At 39.2% G+C, this 19,101-nt stretch overlaps 1 protein-coding gene across 1 annotated transcript; it reads right to left on the bottom strand.

Moving 5' to 3' along the window:
• Positions 1-5,856: 5,856 nt before the first annotated feature.
• LOC129005614 (uncharacterized) lies at positions 5,857-17,099 on the bottom strand. Its single transcript, XM_054434566.1, has 3 exons — positions 16,899-17,099; positions 16,429-16,725; positions 5,857-9,846 (listed from the first exon to the last, which is right to left on the bottom strand). The coding sequence occupies exons 1-3, from the start codon at positions 17,097-17,099 to the stop codon at positions 5,857-5,859; spliced, it is 4,488 nt and encodes a 1,495-aa protein (XP_054290541.1).
• Positions 17,100-19,101: the final 2,002 nt, after the last annotated feature.

Here is a 19,101-nt window from a genome sequence, read left to right as displayed (position 1 = left end):
AATTCAGCCAACATGGTTACCTAGCAACCCATAAGACTTATGTTAAAAAAATTTGATTTTCAGTTTAATTTTTTCTACGTAATTAGATTTTTGTTGGCAGTTCTAACTACATGAAACTCGTTTTTAGGCCAGAAAAGAACTATTTACAACATTTGAAGAAAATCGTCGGAGCCGTTTTCGAGATCTTTGTGCAAGCAAGCAAACATTGCTCGTATTAGAGTATAGGATAATAATACAATATATTCAGATTACTTACTTTTTGAAGACATTTGTTGCTACGGATACAGTTTGCACTCTTCAAAATGGATAATATTCACAATATATTACAGTCACACTAATTAAATTCAACTATTTAGATTACACCATTTAAATTCAACTATTTACATTTCACTAATTCAATTCAACTATTTACATCAGCCTACTAGGCCTATTTACATTTGCTTTGCTACTTGTTAGAAGTTTAGTTTAGTGTGGTAATCCCAGAAACAATTGTCTAGGTGCAGGGGCACATCACACCTGTCACACATCCATGTGGTCTCAGAGATTATTTTATTTGCAGTGCACACTTTGCATTTCCTTGTTGGGTTAGTCTTGTTGGTGGTAGCTGGGATTCTTGCTGGGAAATGTGCCCATATTTACAACATGGTGTTTTGTTTTGTTTTTGTTTACTTTTTACACTTATGATGTGGGAGGCAAGCCACGTGACATCCGGCCTTGCAGTTCACACACACTGTTTTGCTACGCCTTCTCTTCCCTACTGGATTGTTCTTGATTGTTCCCGCTACAGACCGAACATATCTTTTCCTTTGCACCATCGAGCCTTTCTACCCCAAATCCTTTCTTATTTATAGGTCCATCACCACCCCCGCCTAAATTTACCCCAGCATTTTTCACAGAGAGCCATTCTTCAGCTAATTCGTCGATTACTGCAATTTGGAACTGCAGGCGGTCCACTGGTCTGTCAGTATTTAATTTATATAGGACGTATGCATTTAACATCATTCGGCCAAAAATGTTGAAAATTACCTTTTTCCAGTGCTTCATGCATCTTCTTTCGCCAAGGTAAGTATAAATGAAGCATCTGATTCGTTCCATCAATGCCGCCCATGCCATGATTATACTCATGTACAATTTGGGGTTTGTTTTTTATTAAAATTCTCCCACTTCTACGGATGGTATAGCGTACATTTCTTGCAACTGATTTGGTTGAGAGGACAATAAACTGTGTTTTGTTTGTTGCCTTTTCTCTGTAGGCCATTAGCAAAAGGGGTCCTTTCCGTACATATACCTTTTTCCCAACTGGGTATTTCCCATGCAATTGATTGGGGATTCCATTGCGGTCAATTCTAACTGTGCCAGTTACATTAGTCAAGTTTGAGAAAAGGTACCTTGCGAGTTTTTTCGTTACGAAAAAATTGTGTATTTGTCCAAAAATTGACTTTGTGTATTTGTCCAACTAGAACACCCTTAATTGATTTGACTTTATTTAGTAATTCTTTTGATATAATTGAACCATAGCATGAGGCTCCTGTGTCGATAGTGCTGGTATTGAATGATTGGCTATTTTGACATTTATAAGTGCGGAATCATTTAGTAGTGCAGTTATAGATTTGATTTTGGGTAATGGTAGTTTTTCCTGAAGTTTGTAAGCTCAAGGGCGTCTATTGTAGTAATAATTTGTTTTAGAGGTTGTGTGGTGTTGATAGGGAGAGGGTTAACCGCCTATTGTCCTCCCTCATTGGGGTTTAAATGTGGTTTCGGGTATGAGTTAAACGTATTAATGTAAGGTGCACAAGTGTGAGAATTTCTATTGTTTGGTGTGGAGTTTATTAGGTAGGTACTATGGTTTGGGCGTTGAACTGGGAAGGACTGTCGGGGAGAAAAGGTATTGTTTTCAAAAGATTGATGATGAGGAGTTCGGGGTTGGAATCTGGGTTGGTTTGGGTAATTTCGGGGTTGGAATGTGGGTTGGGATTGACTTATGTAGTTTCGGGGTTTACAGATTACTGGAGGAGTAATCGTAGGCCTACTGGGTTGCGAGATTGAGATAGAACAGCGTTTGTTCCATACATACCTCGTAGAGTATAGTACAGGTTTGTGGTTCTCTCTGTACGGCTCGAGTTGTTGGGAATGGTCCGATAGGAAGACCACAGGTAGTAAGTCTTCACTCCAATGGGAGCGGGTTCGGATGACATCCAAGCTAGATACGTGGTACTAGCGGGCAGCGAGTTACAGTTCTCGGTTCTTTGGTAGCCAGTTTGACCGTTAAAGGTTGAGTTAACGTTAGCGTTTCCATTGATACCAATAATGTTGGCTGCAGCATTGCGGCGTGCGATGGCTAAAAGTTCATAGCCTTCGTGTGTTTCACGAGAGAGCGTATGCGGATGGATGTATTACCATTCATGGGGAGGGCTGGGATTATACTAATAATTGGTACTGTACCTTGTAGGTATTGCTAATTTTTGTCTATAAGAGTCGACCTTGGGTTGGGGATCGGGATGGTGACTCCATCGAATTCTTCAGACTCAATTTTTAGTCTAAGGATGATGGTGTGGCTCAGCAGACTGGTTGACCGTATATACGGTTGGAACCGGTAAACATCGGGGAGGAGATTCGTCTATGCACTGAACTTTAGGTAGTCTACTGGACCCTGCTTTGGGTCGTAGGTCGTCGGCGTAAAGAGATATAATTCTTTCCGTATGGTGTCAACTTTAGTAGGGTACTTTAATTTACCTTCATAGGTTGATGCTGTGGCAATAAACTTTACCTTCGTGGCAAAAGCTTTGTCAGATATCTTCTTGTACAGGTGTTTCGGGTCAAGGGTCAGGGGAAGTGAGTGCCAAGTTGGAAATGTAGCTCTCTCGAGTGAATGACTCAGAATAGTAAGGCCGGATACTTTGAAAGATAGTTGTCCTAAGTTTTGTGAGGACGGCTCTATCGATTCAATGTGTTGGCTGTTCAGCAAATTCAGCAATGAAGGGTACGTTGGCGCGTGTTCCGACTGTTAGATCCAGGTACGGATTTACGTTATAGTTTTCAAATGTCAGGATTGCTATAGGATAATGGGACATAGTCAGACGTTCACTGAGGACGCAGCCGATGACTGGCATCAGGGCATTCTCGAAGCTGGCTCGGAACCAGTTGTTGTGGCTGCAGGTGTTGTTGCCATCTGTGTAAGGTCCGACGAATAATTAACTAATTGGACAAGCAGTCTGTCCAAAGCGTGCAAATGTTGCTGCATAGACACGATTGATCACATCATAAGCAGTATCAAAATCACTCGTTTCAGCAAGTACATTGTGTATTATGAAGTACACATATGCGGGAATTGATCGACCAAAGTCTATGGAAGTGGAGAAGCCAGCAAAGACTGAGACAAACTCAAGGTTGGGTCTGAGGGGGTCGAAAGTTGGGACTAACTGTTGCAAGGGTGTGTTTAGGTCGGATGGGACTTTGCAATTCAGTAGGGTGTTAAGATAACTTGTAAGTCTGGTGTGGTTCTCAAATGGTGTTGAGTGATTAGACTTGCTTTTCCTGGCATTTAGGTCAAATATTAGGTGCTCAGTTGTAAAAAGTAAAAATTTGTACCCGATTAGGGATGGGATCGAGCAAAACGGATTGTTCGCAATTACGAGTTCTTCGCGGCTATAGGATGTAGTATACGTCATGAAACGCATGTCTGGTTAGACATCTATAGTAAAGTTGGAGCCTATATCAACGTCAAGTTTAGCTTTGCCTTTTAGTCCGGTGAAGAAGGTACCTACTGGTTTAGGTTTGGAGGGGGGTGCAGTGGGTTTTGTCGTCATGGTACTAGGGGCAGGGGATGCATTCTTTTGTAAGATTGCGATGCTATATTTGATCGTCGGCTTGCGAGGTGCAGACTTGCGTGGCTGAGTTACTTCCTTTGTAGGGGCTGCACTTGTAGATGGGGTAGGGTACAAGGTGGGGGCCATGGGAGGAGCAGGGTCAGGGGCTTGAAGACTTGATGTCTCTAAAAGAGCATCGGGGGGGGGTGTCTGGAGTGAACGGCATTCTGGTTTGAAGGTGGCGGGATATTTAAATCCTTGTGGATTGATGTCCACAGTGCTAGTAGTATGTCGTTAGTTGAGAGGATCCAGGTCAATATCATAAAAAAGTTGGTCATCTCGCGTTCCTCAATAAGTGTATAGCAAATGCAAACCCTTTTCCACGAAGGTCCGAGTTCTTTGACATGGACCACTTCATCGAGAAGTGGAGGGCTCGAAGGTCCCAAGAGTTAAGGATTTCTGTCAATTTGACCTAAAGCACAAACAAAAACATTACTGCAGGAAAATTTCTAAGATAGTACGTTCGATAGAGGATTTCTTCCCCTTCATTTTCATAGATTTCTTTATTCCCACTTTAAAATTTGTGCTATCTGTAGCGTGGCAAGGCTGAAATTCAAATATGTGTTAAGTTTATTTATTTTTCCTGCGTTCACATTTGACGTAAATGAATGTATCATATATGGAAATTGTAGCTAATGTAATTGTCTTTCCAATGATATAATGATCCAATTGTTTAGTGATTGCTGCATATTATTAGTTCCAAATATTTGTTATAAATAGGTCGGTATTAAACAACTAAAAAAGTTGTTTGGCCACCATCTTGCCGTAACCCAACCAAAAACTTGTTTGGCCGTTCTAGGGTTAAACTGGAAGGTTTTGTCTGGCATCAATTTGTAGAAAAGTCCTGCCTCATATCCGTTGATAATGTCCTCATCTCTGGAGTTCTGCCTCACCACTGGTCCCTCACTTTAACTGGTACTGGTAACTGGTACTCACTTTTTGAAAGATTTTGATTGTGTTCCTCCTAAAATTTTGCTTAGCAAACTCAAATTTTATGGCATTGAGTATGAACAGTTGGATTTCGTTCATTCGTACTTAAGTAATAGAAAGCAGTTTGTTTTAGTTGGTGAGATGCAATCTGGCTTGAGACACGTTGTTACGTATGAGTGTATTTATTTAAAAATTGAATATTAAAAGTGATTATTCATAGGTAAATTACGAAGGACCACCGCAAATTACATTGCGGAAAATAATAAGAAACTTGAAAACATGTACCTTTACAAACTCCAGTGCAGACGTAGGGGGAAGTGGGAAAGATGGCGTATTTGAACTTCAGATTAGTGTCGGCGCTGTGACGAACCCTTGGTAGTTGGATGTTGGATGAGACGATTTTCGCTCTTCTTTCTGCTTGAAGGCTTGATGTTCGCACGTAACGCTAAGTCTTTTATTGTTCGTGGCCACTTTAATTACACGGAAGTCGCGACACCGCACAGGACACTTTGATTACTTGATGGTGCATGATTCGTGAGTTAATAAAACGCAAATAAAAATACTACTTGTCACTAAAACAACAAAAATAACTTCAGAATAAGATTGGGCAATATTAATTGCAATAAAAATGAAAACTGAAACAACTTGATGAAATAATGTAAATGGAAATGAGATTAAAAGAGGTGGCCGGTACTAGACCATATTAATAGGGCCGTGGACAGAGAGAGAATGACCAGGATACCTGTCTGAGGCGAACGACAAGCGATAAGGACAATGACATGAATAGAGCGATAAGATTGTTGTCTGAAGATAAAACGGACTTGGGTTCTGTGGCTTTGGTGTTTGGCATTACCATTTGTTTTTAATATAAAATAAATATTCTTCTTTTGAATTAATATAAAGTTAATAGTTCCTTTTTCCTTCTAAATACTAAACATACAGGGGGCCTTGAATCCTCCAGGATTCAACAAATCAACACAAAGATAATATTCCAATAAAATAAATCTTCTTTCCAAAGTGGTTGAGAAAAAATACTATTTACAAATTAAGGTTCTTGAAGTTACTCTTGATAAGCAGGCAAAGGAAAAACCTTGTGAGCTGGTCGAGTCAAGAGTCCTTGTTGAGTTTTCAAGTGGACGACCCGTACAACCTCATCCTTTCCAGGGGAGACACCCACAATCCGAGCTAACGGCCAAGAAAGAGGAGGAGTAGGCTGATGTACTAAGGCGAGGTCACCAATGCGAAGATTGGAATTTTGTTCAGTCCATTTAACCCGCTGATGGAGGGTGTGAATGTACTCCAGTTGCCATCTCTTCCAGATGCGTTGATTTAGGGCCTTGACCAAATGCCAGTGTTTCAGGCGATTATCAGGAACATCTTCCAGATTTTCATCAGGAACAGAGACAAGTGGAGCTCCGACCAAGAAATGTCCTGGAGTGAGCGCAGTGACATCTGAAGGGTCGTTTGACATTGGTGTGAGAGGTCTCGAATTAAGTATCGCCTCCACTTGAGTAGTCAGGGTCATGAACTCTGAGAGGGTTAGGACATGTTCGCCGATGACACGGCGGAGGTGATGCTTGGCACTCTTAACGGCTCCTTCCCAGAGACCACCTTGGTGAGGAGCAGCTGGGGGGTTGAAATGGAAGGTAATGTCTTGGTTTGAGGAAAATTCAAGAAGAGATGTTCGTTCAGCTGACTTGAAGAGAGCTTGAAAGGCGTTATTAGCACCAACGAAGTTTGTCCCGCAGTCCGAATATATGTTCTTGCAGAGGCCACGTCTTGACACAAAACGAGTTAGTGCAGCAATGAAGGCATCAGTTGATAGGTCAGTAGCTACTTCAATGTGAACAGCCTTTGTTACAAGGCAGACGAAGATACAAATGTACGCTTTTGTCAAACGTATTGAACGGAGGTTATGAACCTTGATGTTGAAAGGCCCACCGTAGTCCAGCCCCGTGTTGAGAAATGGACGAGAAGGTGTCACTCGGGATTTTGGGAGATCACCCATCAGTGGAATTTTATTATGTGGTTTGTGTCGAAAGCAGACAACACACTTAAAAATTCGAGAGCGTATTGCACTGCGGGCAGAAAGAATCCAAACGCTCTGAGCTAGAAGGGATTGAGTTAATTGAGGCCCTGAATGCAAATATTTCTTGTGATAGAAATCAATAAGAATGTCAACCACATGATGTTTCTTTGGTAGAATTACAGGATGCTTAACGTCTTCTGAAAGTTGAGATGCATTCAATCGTCCACCAACACGAAGTAAACCTGATTTATCAATGAAAGGATGGAGACGTCGAAGTGATGAAGTGGTTTTAGATGAGTTGTTTTTCAACGCTGCGATGTCATCTCCAAAAACCGTTTCTTGAACCTTCTTGAAGATTGTCAGTCGACTTTGAGTTAACTCAGATGAGGTGAGAGGGCCTGAGCGCCCTTTTGAGTGCCGGAGGTTATAGATGAATCGTAAAATGTAACCCATCACTCGTGTAAGTTTGCTGAAGTGAGAGAATCTAGTGAGGAGTTCCCATTCTTGAGTGGGTTTTATTGTAGATATAAGAGTGGTAGGTGACTGAGGTTTATTTTCTCCTGTTTTTGTAATATCTAGAGGAGTAAAGTTTGAGGATGGCCAAGATTCACTCGAATATTGAAGCCATGGGGGACCAGACCACCAAAGTTCGTGGTTAGACAATTCTGATGGGAGGATACCTCGTGACGCGCAGTCAGCGGGGTTATATTCACTGGATATGTGTCGCCAGCAATGATTAGGTACTAATTCTTGCACCTGCGCAACCCTGTTCCCAACAAAGGTCTTCAATCGATGAGGTGGTGTCTGCAGCCAAGTTAGGGTGATAGTAGAGTCACACCAGAGAATGATGGATGAAATCTTTAATTTTATCTTGTAAATAGAAACCACATAGGCTACTATCTGGGCAAGAAGATGGGCGGCGCATAGTTCCAAGCGTGGAATTGTAAGTTTTTTCAAGGGAGCAACCCGAGTCTTTGACATAATCTGTCTGATTGTGACAGTCCCATCACTGAGTTCACAGCGCAAGTAAACAACTGCAGCATAACCATTCTCGGAGGCATCTGAGAAGCCATGTAAGGCAGTAGTGCATGCTCGTGACACTTGAAAAGCTCGAGGAATTGAAATCTCTCGCAGGCTGTCTGTAGATGAAGTGAAACTTTGCCACATTTCGAGTAGGGCAGCGGGAAGTGTTTGATCCCAATCCAATCCTTTGGTCCACAAGAGCTGCATAAAACGTTTTGCCCACATCACAATTGGGGAGAGGAAACCACAGGGGTCATATATTTGTGCAATCACACTAAGCACCTGACGCTTTGTAGTTGCGCTTGCGGAAAAATTAAAATTGTATGTAAAACAGTCAGTAACTGGAGACCAGTGAATGCCTAAAATGGTGTGATGAGGCTGTGAACTATCTTGAAGGAACACCGGAGTCTCTCGATGACCATCTGGAAGATCTAGAAGAAGTCGACTGGAGTTGGAAGTCCATTTCCTTAGCTCAAAGCCTCCACGTGCTAATAGGGCGATGAGTTGTCTCTGGAGTCTTAAAGCTTCTTCTTCGGAATCTCCACCAGAAATCACATCGTCAACGAAGGTTTGTGTTCGAAGAATCTCTGCCGCTTCAGGGAACGAGTCGCCTTCATCATTGGCAAGTTGGTGCAAAGTCCTGATTGCGAGGTACGGTGAGCAATTGACTCCATAGGTTACTGTGGTAAGTCTGAAGGTAGAGGGTGGTTGATCTGGACGAGTATGCCATAGGATATACTGAAACTTCTGGTCCTCAGGATGGACTTTAATCTGTCTGTACATCTGCCTTATATCACATGAAAAAACTACACTATGAGTTCTAAACATGAGCAACAAGTCACAAATGTTGGTTTGCATTTTTCTTCCTGTAAGCAAAATATCATTGAGAGATGTACCATTGGAGGTTTTTGCGCTAGCATCGAACACAGTACGTAGTTTAGTGGTACTGGATGATTCCTTCAACACCCCATGATGAGGTAAATAGTAATGCGGGGCGGATAAGTCAACATTATGAGCAAGTTCCATATGTCCCGAAGACGAATAATCAGACATGAAGTCGAAATATAGAGATTTGAATTGAGGTTGGGCCTTAAACCTTTTCTGAAGTGAGTGTAGTCTTTTCTCGGCAGCAAAGACAGAATTTCCTAGAGCAGGGTGTTCAGTCTTGAACGGTAGTCGGACGCAATATCTGCCAGATTGGTCCCGAGAGTGAGTGGAGAGGAAGTGTTCTTCACACATTTTATCATCATCTGATTGCTTTGATGCGACTGGTGGCTCCTCCTGGTGCCAAAACCGCTGGATAGAATTGTGCAGTTCAATGTCATTGACTGCCAAAAGCATGGTTGACATGTGAGAACTAGTGTCATCATCCAGCTTGATTGCACAGGGTGCGTCACCCATTACCAAAAATCCAAAGTGTGAGCCTATTAAACTTGGTAGGTTAGGGCCGAGGTTGTGAACTGCTTGAGTGAGCATGAGAGGGAAAAGTGATCCACCTAAAAGAACATCAATCCCACCAGGTAAATGGAACGTGGGATCAGCCAAAACGTAAGAATTTACCATCTCAATGACACCAGAGGATATCGGCATGCGGGGTAAATCAACACATATTTTATCAAGAATTAAAAAATTTGAGTCAGTAGAGATAGTTTTTCCATTCAATGTCTCTACCTTGAGAGAAGTGGCACCTTTACATCGAGTAGGTATTTGAGAGAGGCCTACTACACTAGGCGCACTTTTTGTGCGTGAGACACATAAAAGTTGAGCAGCATGTTCTGTGAGAAAACATGATTGACTACCAGAGTCAGCGAGAGCTCGAAATACATGGCTAACTCCGGTGGGCGATACCAGCTTCACAAGTAAAGTGCCCAACAACACTGTTGAGGGATGATGTGTTGTGGAACATCTTTCTTGACTAGTCAGGGCTGATGAGAGTTGAGATGATGAATTTTCTTGATGAGCTGAGGAAGAATCACGAGTTGAAGTCTGAGGCGTAGCCTGGTTAGATGATTGACGAGGTTTACCATAAAAATGTAATAAAGTATGATGATTCTGATGGCATGTGTAACAGCTTGACTTAGATTTACAGTCACTCAGTAGATGATTCCCTAAACACGATGTGCACCGCTTATTCTCCTTTACGATCTGGTAACGGGCCTTAGGATCCTTATCTTTAAAGACCGAGCATGTATACACCTTATGATCAATTTTGTTGCATACAAAACATTTAGTGTACTTAGGGTAGGATTTGCTTTGATCACCAGAATGATAAGTCAGCATAGACACCTTATTACCTACTGATGATTTGTTGAATCTCGAGTTAATATATGAATTATCAGATGTTGTTTTCACATTATGACTGCTGTGGAGGTTTGCTTCTTCAATTTGATTACATTCTTTAGTGAGAAACTGAATTAACTCAGTCACATTAGGTAAGGCAGGGTTATCACCATCACTGTCAGTGGGGTTATTAATTGCACGAAAAATCTCAAATCGTTTCCTTAAATCACTATCCAGTTTTCTCAAAAGCATGGCAGACAAAAGGTGATTATTTTTTGTAGCAATTTCACTATTTAAGCCTTTGAGTGCTTGAATGTTTTCATTAAATAAATTTACAAATTTTCTCATTTGTTTTGAGGTGTGATTTACTGAGGGTAAGTCAAGAATCTGATTTAAGTGCAGAGTAACTAATCGTCTAGGCGAATGATACCGCTCTTTCAACAAATCATAGGCTACTGTGTAGTTTGCATCAGAAATAGGCAGGGATTTAATTAAATTCAAGGGTTCCCCAGAAACAATGCCTAATAAATACTGAAATTTCACCACATCAGACAAAGATGAGTTTTTATGAATGCTAGAATCAAACAAATTTATAAAGGACACCCACTCCAGAGGTTCACCACTGAAATGTTTAAGTTCAAGCTTGGGTAAGCGTACAACCGAAGGTTGTGGAGTCGGAGTCTTATCACTCTTATTTTTTGAGGATTGAAGTTTACTTTCAAGGTTGGCAACATTGGCATTAATGTAGTCAATTAATTCATCAACACTATTTAGAGGAGCATAGTTGGGTTGAAAGTTAGGATCTTTTGCTAATTCAAGTTCATGGCAGGCATCTAAAGCCTCAGAGAAATCATCTCGGAGTTTATTTACAGACTTAGCCCGAATCAAAAACCTTTGCTGAATATCCTTATCAGACACTTTCTTGGACAAATCATATATCATCTGAATTTGAGTGAAGGCATTATCCTTTCTTGCATTTACAACAGCAAGGGAGGTAGCCATGGTTGCCTAGCAATCTTCTGTTTTAACCTTAATTTAGGCCTATTTCCAAAAATTGAGAGTAAATATTAATAAATTGTAATATCTTAGTGAGCACTGAAGGTTAGGTTCATGAACCAGTAAATAACCAGCTTGGTTTGTCTTTATAAAATAATAAAGCATAGGCTATGATGATAAAAATATAATAAAGTTGTCCAAGTGTAGTACTGTAGGCCTAACTATTTAAACTTGGAATAATTAGTTATATTTCAGTAAATAGGCCTACTTACAGCCACAGTCCAAAACATGACAGTATTTCATTATTCAAATCAATCAGCAGAAAGTCCATTTTCTTCTTGTATAGATTATTCAATTTTATTTTGTAACACTTTAAGTTGAAAAAGTAGAAAATATTCTCAACCCATTAACTAAAATACATTTCACTTTATAAGTCCACTACATAAAGTAAAAATAATGCCAAACTAACCACTGCCTCTTTGAAGTTGAAGTTTGGTCGGCAAAATGAAAATGTAAACAAACAAGATAATGACAGTTAACGATCAGCTGATCGTTGCAGAAAATATTGGAGTTTGCCGAAACAGCTGCAAAGCAGCGCCTATGCAAGACGCGGAGAGTTAGAGAACTAATATTGCATGTAATGCACACTGGGAATATTGTTGTGACAATATGATTGGCTGAGCTGGAACAGGTTATGTGCGCGCATGCGCCGAGTGGTATGATTCAAAACATGACGATATGACATGGACATGAACTGAACACTGACGTCACTGACTGGACAGAATGTCAGTCAGAAAGAGAAAGAGATTCAAAATGGCGGAAATGAGCAATGGATATATTTCCATAAAACTGGAAAACGATATGGCTCGAAATGACCAAATGTTATGTATGAGTGTATTTATTTAAAAATTGAATATTAAAAGTGATTATTCATAGGTAAATTACGAAGGACCACCGCAAATTACATTGCGGAAAATAATAAGAAACTTGAAAACATGTACCTTTACAAACTCCAGTGCAGACGTAGGGGGAAGTGGGAAAGATGGCGTATTTGAACTTCAGATTAGTGTCGGCGCTGTGACGAACCCTTGGTAGTTGGATGTTGGATGAGACGATTTTCGCTCTTCTTTCTGCTTGAAGGCTTGATGTTCGCACGTAACGCTAAGTCTTTTATTGTTCGTGGCCACTTTAATTACACGGAAGTCGCGACACCGCACAGGACACTTTGATTACTTGATGGTGCATGATTCGTGAGTTAATAAAACGCAAATAAAAATACTACTTGTCACTAAAACAACAAAAATAACTTCAGAATAAGATTGGGCAATATTAATTGCAATAAAAATGAAAACTGAAACAACTTGATGAAATAATGTAAATGGAAATGAGATTAAAAGAGGTGGCCGGTACTAGACCATATTAATAGGGCCGTGGACAGAGAGAGAATGACCAGGATACCTGTCTGAGGCGAACGACAAGCGATAAGGACAATGACATGAATAGAGCGATAAGATTGTTGTCTGAAGATAAAACGGACTTGGGTTCTGTGGCTTTGGTGTTTGGCATTACCATTTGTTTTTAATATAAAATAAATATTCTTCTTTTGAATTAATATAAAGTTAATAGTTCCTTTTTCCTTCTAAATACTAAACACACGTGGTCTGGTGTTCCACAGGACTCGGTCCTTGGACCATTTCTATTTCTAATATGTATCAATGATTTGCCTCAAATTGTTATAGATTCTAAATTATTAGAAAGAACAAATAAAAAACATCTGTAAAAAAATTCCAACCTTAATTGCCTAATCTGGAAACTCAAAGATTTTGTTACTTTTGATTATTTAAGGTCAGCATACTTTGCTCTTTTTCAGTCACATCTTTCCTATGGACCAATGCTGTGGGGGCTTTCGTCTTATTCAGATGAAATTCTTATTTTACAGAAAAAAGTCATTTGGACCATTTGTGGAGTGGGTCCTGTGAATCACTGCAGACCTCTTTTCATCAGGCTTAGAATTATGACAGTAATTAATTTATACATTTATCAAATTATGCAGTATACAAAAATTAACCTACATGAATTTAATATTAGACAAGATTTTTATTCTCATAATAGGCCTACAAAGAATAAACTACAGTTAGACACAACAGCTCATAGACTTAAAAAGAGTAGCAATAGTTATAGACTAAACTGCATTAATTTTTTTAATAAATTGCCTAATTCAGCCAGAACTGTATTCTTCAAGATATTCAAATCTAAATTATGTGAATGGTTGATAAGCAATCCTTTCTATGGCATCCATGAATTTCTTAAAACACAACTTGATATTGAATTTTGATGTGTATCTACATGATCCATATTCTCTAGACATGTCATAAGTTAATTAACTAAGTATTTTTTAAACTTTGTATTTTATTTGTTAATTGGGAATGTTTTGTATGTGTTTTGAGTATGCCTATTCCTTTGTACAAAGAAAGGTCAATGGCAATAAAACTCTTGATTCATATTTCAGATAGCCAGTTACTAGTGAAACTTGGATCGACGGATTTAGCCTTGCCACAAATTTTAGCAAATGAAATTGAGTGCTTAACCTTGAACCATTCAATCCATCCATTTGAGCAAACAAAATCTACTCCAAACATCTGTCCAAACTCCGAAGCTTTTTCTTTCAAAAGTGGACCACTTCCAGGGATGTTTGAACCATTTTGGAAGAGCTGCATCAATATCACAACGATCACATCCTCTGATTCTTTTCACATGTTTCCTATCTTCTTGAAATGCCTTCAAAATCTTGTCATTATTATTCAAAATTGATCCAACAGTGGAATTGACCAACCCACACGTCTGCTATCTTACGTCCATCTTCACACGTTCTTTTAACACACACTTTTTCTTTCATCGGCATAACCTTTCATTTAACCCTTTGGGCACCAACGGTTTTTATAGGTGACTTGCTAAGGGGACCGGGCACTAAAATCATATTGTTACAGTCGTTTCTTTAAAACTGTATAACTCCTAAACTATTTGTGTTATTCAGGTAAAATTGTCAACAGTTTATATGAAATAAATTGCACTTTGAAAATAATATAACTTTTACTCACTTAAAAAAAATACTAGGTGACAAATTACCTATGTTTAATATTCATTTGTTTATGTTGTGTTTGAAAATATTTACTTTTGGTTATATAAAGATAGTTAATACCAAACTATGACTTTTAATTTATAATCATGGCGCAGTCGTAAAGTTTAAATAGAAGAAGATAAAGTAAAGATTAAATATTATGGAGTTCAATAAACCAGATCCACTGAACCTATTGGAGGGAAACATTTCAGACAAATTTAAACAGTTTAAGGAAGAAATCGACATTTACTTTATTGCTACAAAAACAACGAAAGAAAGTAAGGAAATTCAATTAGCCAGACTGAAAAATCTACTGGGGACAGATGGTTTGAAATTGTACAACTCAATAAAAGATGATTCTGTGGTTGAAACTGTTGAAAACGTGATGAAGACATTGGAAAAACACTGTGTACCAAAACAAAATATGACCATGAGCATTCATCTTTTATTTTCAAGGAAACAACTACCTCATGAAAATTTTGACTCGTTTTACGCAGACCTCAGAAATCTAATAAGATGTTGCAAGTTTGAAGAACAGGAAGAAAAAATATTGAGAGCACTTATAATTCTAGGAGTGAATAATAAAGAGTTGCAGGAAAAACTACTAAGAGAAGATACAAGTTTTGATAGAGTAATCAACTTCTGTAAAGCATCTGAACTTGCAGAAAAAAATGTGCGACTTGTCAATAATAAAGGTAAAACAGATCAAAACAATTTTGAAGTTGACACGGTCGTGAATTCTAAATTTACAGATGGACAGGGCATGAGTGCAATACGTTTTAATCAGCAGCAGCAGCAGGGGTATAACACGTCACAAGGAGGTTACAACAGACAGGTAGGCAAAACTAATAATTGTTATAGATGTGGTGGTATCCATCATGGAATGTGTCCTGCAATAGGAAGAATCTGTAAAAAATGTGGTAAGCCAAACCACTTTGCTAGTGTTTGCCGAAATAATAATAAATTCCTTGGTTCAAAACAATGTAATAATTTGCAAAATGTTAGTGATAACAGCATGTCAGTTGAAGACAATCACGAATCAGACATTAATAGCCTTTGTGTGGTTGATAGCATAAAAAATAAAAACGCTTGGTATAAGACTCTTCTGGTAGAAGGCAAAGAAATAAAATTCAAACTTGACAGTGGGGCAGATGTCAATGTATTGCCATTTCACTATTTAAGAAATCTAAACTTGCCTAGTAAATTCAAACCTTGTAACACCACATTGCAGTAATTTTGGGGGTTTTCCATTAAGCCTTGTGGTATAATCGATGTTCAAATTGAAACCGATCAAAAGATTGATGTAGTTAGTTTTTTAATTGTAAAAAATGAAAACACAGTACCTATTTTAGGACTTGAAACATGTATTAAATTTAACCTACTAAAACGAATTGACAGTGTCAGAAATGAAAATGGTGGTAATACCGACCTAGAGAAAGAGAAGTTAAAAATCTTTGAGGAAAATAAAGATGTTTTTGAAGGATTAGGCTGTTTCCCGGATAAATGTAAAATCAAAATAAAAGAGGGCGCACAACCCACAATTAGTACTGCAAGGAGGCTACCTCTAAAAATTAAAGATAAGTTTAAAGAGACCTTGGACTCTCTTGTGAAAAGAGGCATCATACAACCTGTTGAAGAACCAGTAAATTGGGTAAGTAATGTTGTTGTGGTGGAAAAGCCCAATGGGTCCTTAACCCATTGGCATACTAATATTACACTACCTGACTACATGTGGGAATTCCTATTTTTCTGGCACTTTTGTAGACTTTTATAAAAACTGCTATAACTTTCTTATTTATTACTATAATGCCTTGAAACTTTTAGATATTATTACTGACATTTTGTACTTGACAAAATCATATTTTAAAGAAATTATATATATATATATATATATATATTACCAATTCAATTTTATTCATAAATCTTTTTAACTATAATAACCATTTAACTACATCAAATAAATAATCTTGTTTGATAAATAAATATAAAATCTATATATAAGCTACACGACAAATCTGCAAATACTAACAGTACCCATCACCGTAGGACTCACCATTGCTGGACTCCTTGGATTTTCTGTATACTTTTGTACTGCACTACACAAATCCCTAACAGTACTTCGCAAAACTACACTAATATTTACATATATACACTTTGCTACTGATGCCTTACTAATAGTTCATTACCGTGTGAAATACCTCAAAACACCCGTCCATGTGAAGAGGCACTTTACACTGTTTGCACTGAACTCGTACTTCCTTTCTCAATCCATGGTCACTGCACACCTTGCACTTCTTTGATGGGAAGGCTTTCTTGTCAGTAGCAGGAATGGTCTCAGGGAAATGTCGCCCTTGAAGCCTCATCGGATTCGACAGCGAAGGTCGGCCAGCACCTTTTTTCTCTGGGAGCGTAACTGTGCCCAGCATTTGCTCAGCAACAGCAACTTTGAAGTCTGAGAAATGGTATCTCTTAGGATTCTTTAGCTGAGAAAATATCACATAAGCGTTGAAGAGAACCATATCGAAAAGGTAAAAAAAATCTTGTGATAACCCTTTGAGTAGCGCCGCATAATTGGGTTGTAAGCTAACACCTGGTCTTGTCTGTCGACCCCTTGCATTCCATTATTATAATCAATAATCAACTTAGGTTTACAAACCTCATAGCTTGGATCATTCTTTGTAGGCCTTACACGTTTTCCTGTGGGCTGAAAGTCCAACTCACTATGCAAAGTGCTCAGTGTATTCACATTTTTCTTATCCACCCATCTGATGAATAGAATGCCCTGACTATTCTTCTGGATTGCTTCTCCTCTCTTCAATTCTACATCATCCACTTTTGGCATGTGTTTCCGGTTCATCTTTACAGTGCCTACAGCATAAGTATACCGCGATAACAGCCTAGAATACAAAGAAGGTGAAGAATACCAATTATCTAAATATATTGTGTATCCTTTGTCCAAAAATGGTGCTGCCAGTTTCATAACAATTTCTTCACTTGCCAGAACACCTTGGGGCATTGTTTTCTTGCCTGTGTATATTTCAAACGACGAACAGTAGCCTGTCTTAGACTCACAAAGCTTGAAAACCTTTATCCCGAAACGAGCTCGTTTTGTTCTAATGAACTGTATATACGAGAGTCTACCTCAGGGTTGCCAACTTTTCCAGATTAAAAAACGGGACCGGCACGCACCACGGGGGGGTCTGAAGAAGAAGGGGGGGTCCGGGGCACTCCCATTCTTGTCTTTAATTGGCATTTTTGCTGTGAATTTCGTGTTAGCCAAAGTTTTGGCTGTTTTATGCAGTTCTTTGGTGTTTCACTGGCTATCTGGGTTTCGTTGGCTAGTTTGTCAGTCCAGACCCTAATTTCTCTTCTAAAGCTCCTCTGCACCTGTCTATGCTTTTTCTTCATCCTATATTTTTTGTATCTTCTTTTCGTTTAGGGCTTTCCTTTCCTCGATTTTTTGCAAGATGTCTTAACTTATCCAAGGTTTTTTCTTTTGCTTCCTATATCCCAAAACATCTTCAGCAGCACCCAAGAAAATTTTCTTTGTCTCATCCCATCTATTCTCAATGTCTTCAGTGCAGATCTCTGAGGCAGAAAACCTATTTTCAAGCTGCAAGCTAAAATCCTGTACCACCTGCTTGTTTCTCAGTTTTTTTTTGTCCAACAGTCTGTGTCTCTTCTCTAGCTGAGTTTTTGTGAAGCCACCTTCAGTCTTATTTCTCATGTAACAAGACTATGATCGCTACCACAGTCTGCTCCTCTTCTTGCTCTAACATCCAAAAGAGACTTCCTCCATTTTTTCGCTGATAGTAATGTGGTCGATTTGGTTGCTAACAATTCCGTTGGCACTTCTTATGTGGAAACATTGTTCCCCCAGTAACTAATTCACTGCCACTCAACTCTACTAATCTGTTCCCATTTTCATTCATTGTTCCTAGGCCGTGTTTACCCACAGTTTGTTCCACTCCCGCTCTCTCTCCGAATTGCCGTCTCCTACTTTGGCATTCAGATCTCCCATTACAAAAACAATATCCTGTCATTTGATTGTTCTGCTAACTGATCCTAGCTTCTCGTAGAAATCATTCTTCGTCTCTTCAGTTGCTTCCTCTGTTGCTGCGTAACAGTGTAGAATGGTAACATGTCTCCTTGTGGTTCTGAATCTTGCGAGGATTATTCTTTCAGAAATTGGTTTGTCAGAAATTGGTAAGAGCTATCTTTGCCTTGGCATCATTAGGATTGCTACTCCTGCTTCTCCAGGCACGTATCCATCTTCATTTCTGGGATAAATTACACAGTTCCATTTGGTGTATTAAACTCAACAAATCCATTTCAGCGGGGTTCACTCAAAAATATCAATTTTATAACATTCCAATTATTTTTCTATAACATTTAAAGTACCCATGTTCGCCATTGTCCTGACGTTCTATATTCCAATTTGAGTCTGTATTTTCATTCCAAAAGTCTGTGCCACTTCGTCCGTCCGGTCCTGATCCGGTCCAATCCTGATGATGGTATTACCATCTCCAGATTCAGGCTGCCAGATTTTTCTGTCTGGACTTTCTCCCATAGCCTTTAGTTTTACCACCAGGTTTCTTGTCAGTGGGATTTTGGCTCATCTGCCTAAATCACCGTTGAAGCGCTTGCTTTCATCCGCTGATGAATCCATTAGCTATTTTTCACCTATTACCCTAGGCAGGGTGCTACTATCCGGCGCCAGATGGACCCTGGTTTTTTAACGAGGTTGTTACTCCTCCGGCTCCTCCTTCCTATCTCTTGCAAGGTAGGCTCCGGGCTTGCCACCGGTATAGCGGAGTTAAGCCAACGCTGTGTTTTGCCTGCTGAAGGAATTCTAATAG

Source organism: Macrosteles quadrilineatus, unplaced genomic scaffold, assembly GCF_028750875.1.
Source record: "Macrosteles quadrilineatus isolate MER2022 unplaced genomic scaffold, UCM_ALF_1.0 Scaffold_27__1_contigs__length_1626561, whole genome shotgun sequence".
Lineage (NCBI taxonomy): Eukaryota > Metazoa > Arthropoda > Insecta > Hemiptera > Cicadellidae > Macrosteles > Macrosteles quadrilineatus.
Note: the sequence above shows the minus strand (reverse complement) of the source record. Positions and strands in the feature narration are given on the sequence as shown.

Coding starts and splice junctions, on each gene's coding strand:
- LOC129005614 (XM_054434566.1), bottom strand. CDS start 17,099: ATGAACCGGAAACACATGCCAAAAGTGGATGATGTAGAATTGAAGAGA. Junction 16,726..16,898: donor AGAATGATCCAAGCTATGAG/GTTTGTAAACCT, acceptor ATATTTTCTCAG/CTAAAGAATCCTAAGAGATA. Junction 9,847..16,428: donor GTTTTGAGGTATTTCACACG/GTAATGAACTAT, acceptor TCATCTAACCAG/GCTACGCCTCAGACTTCAAC.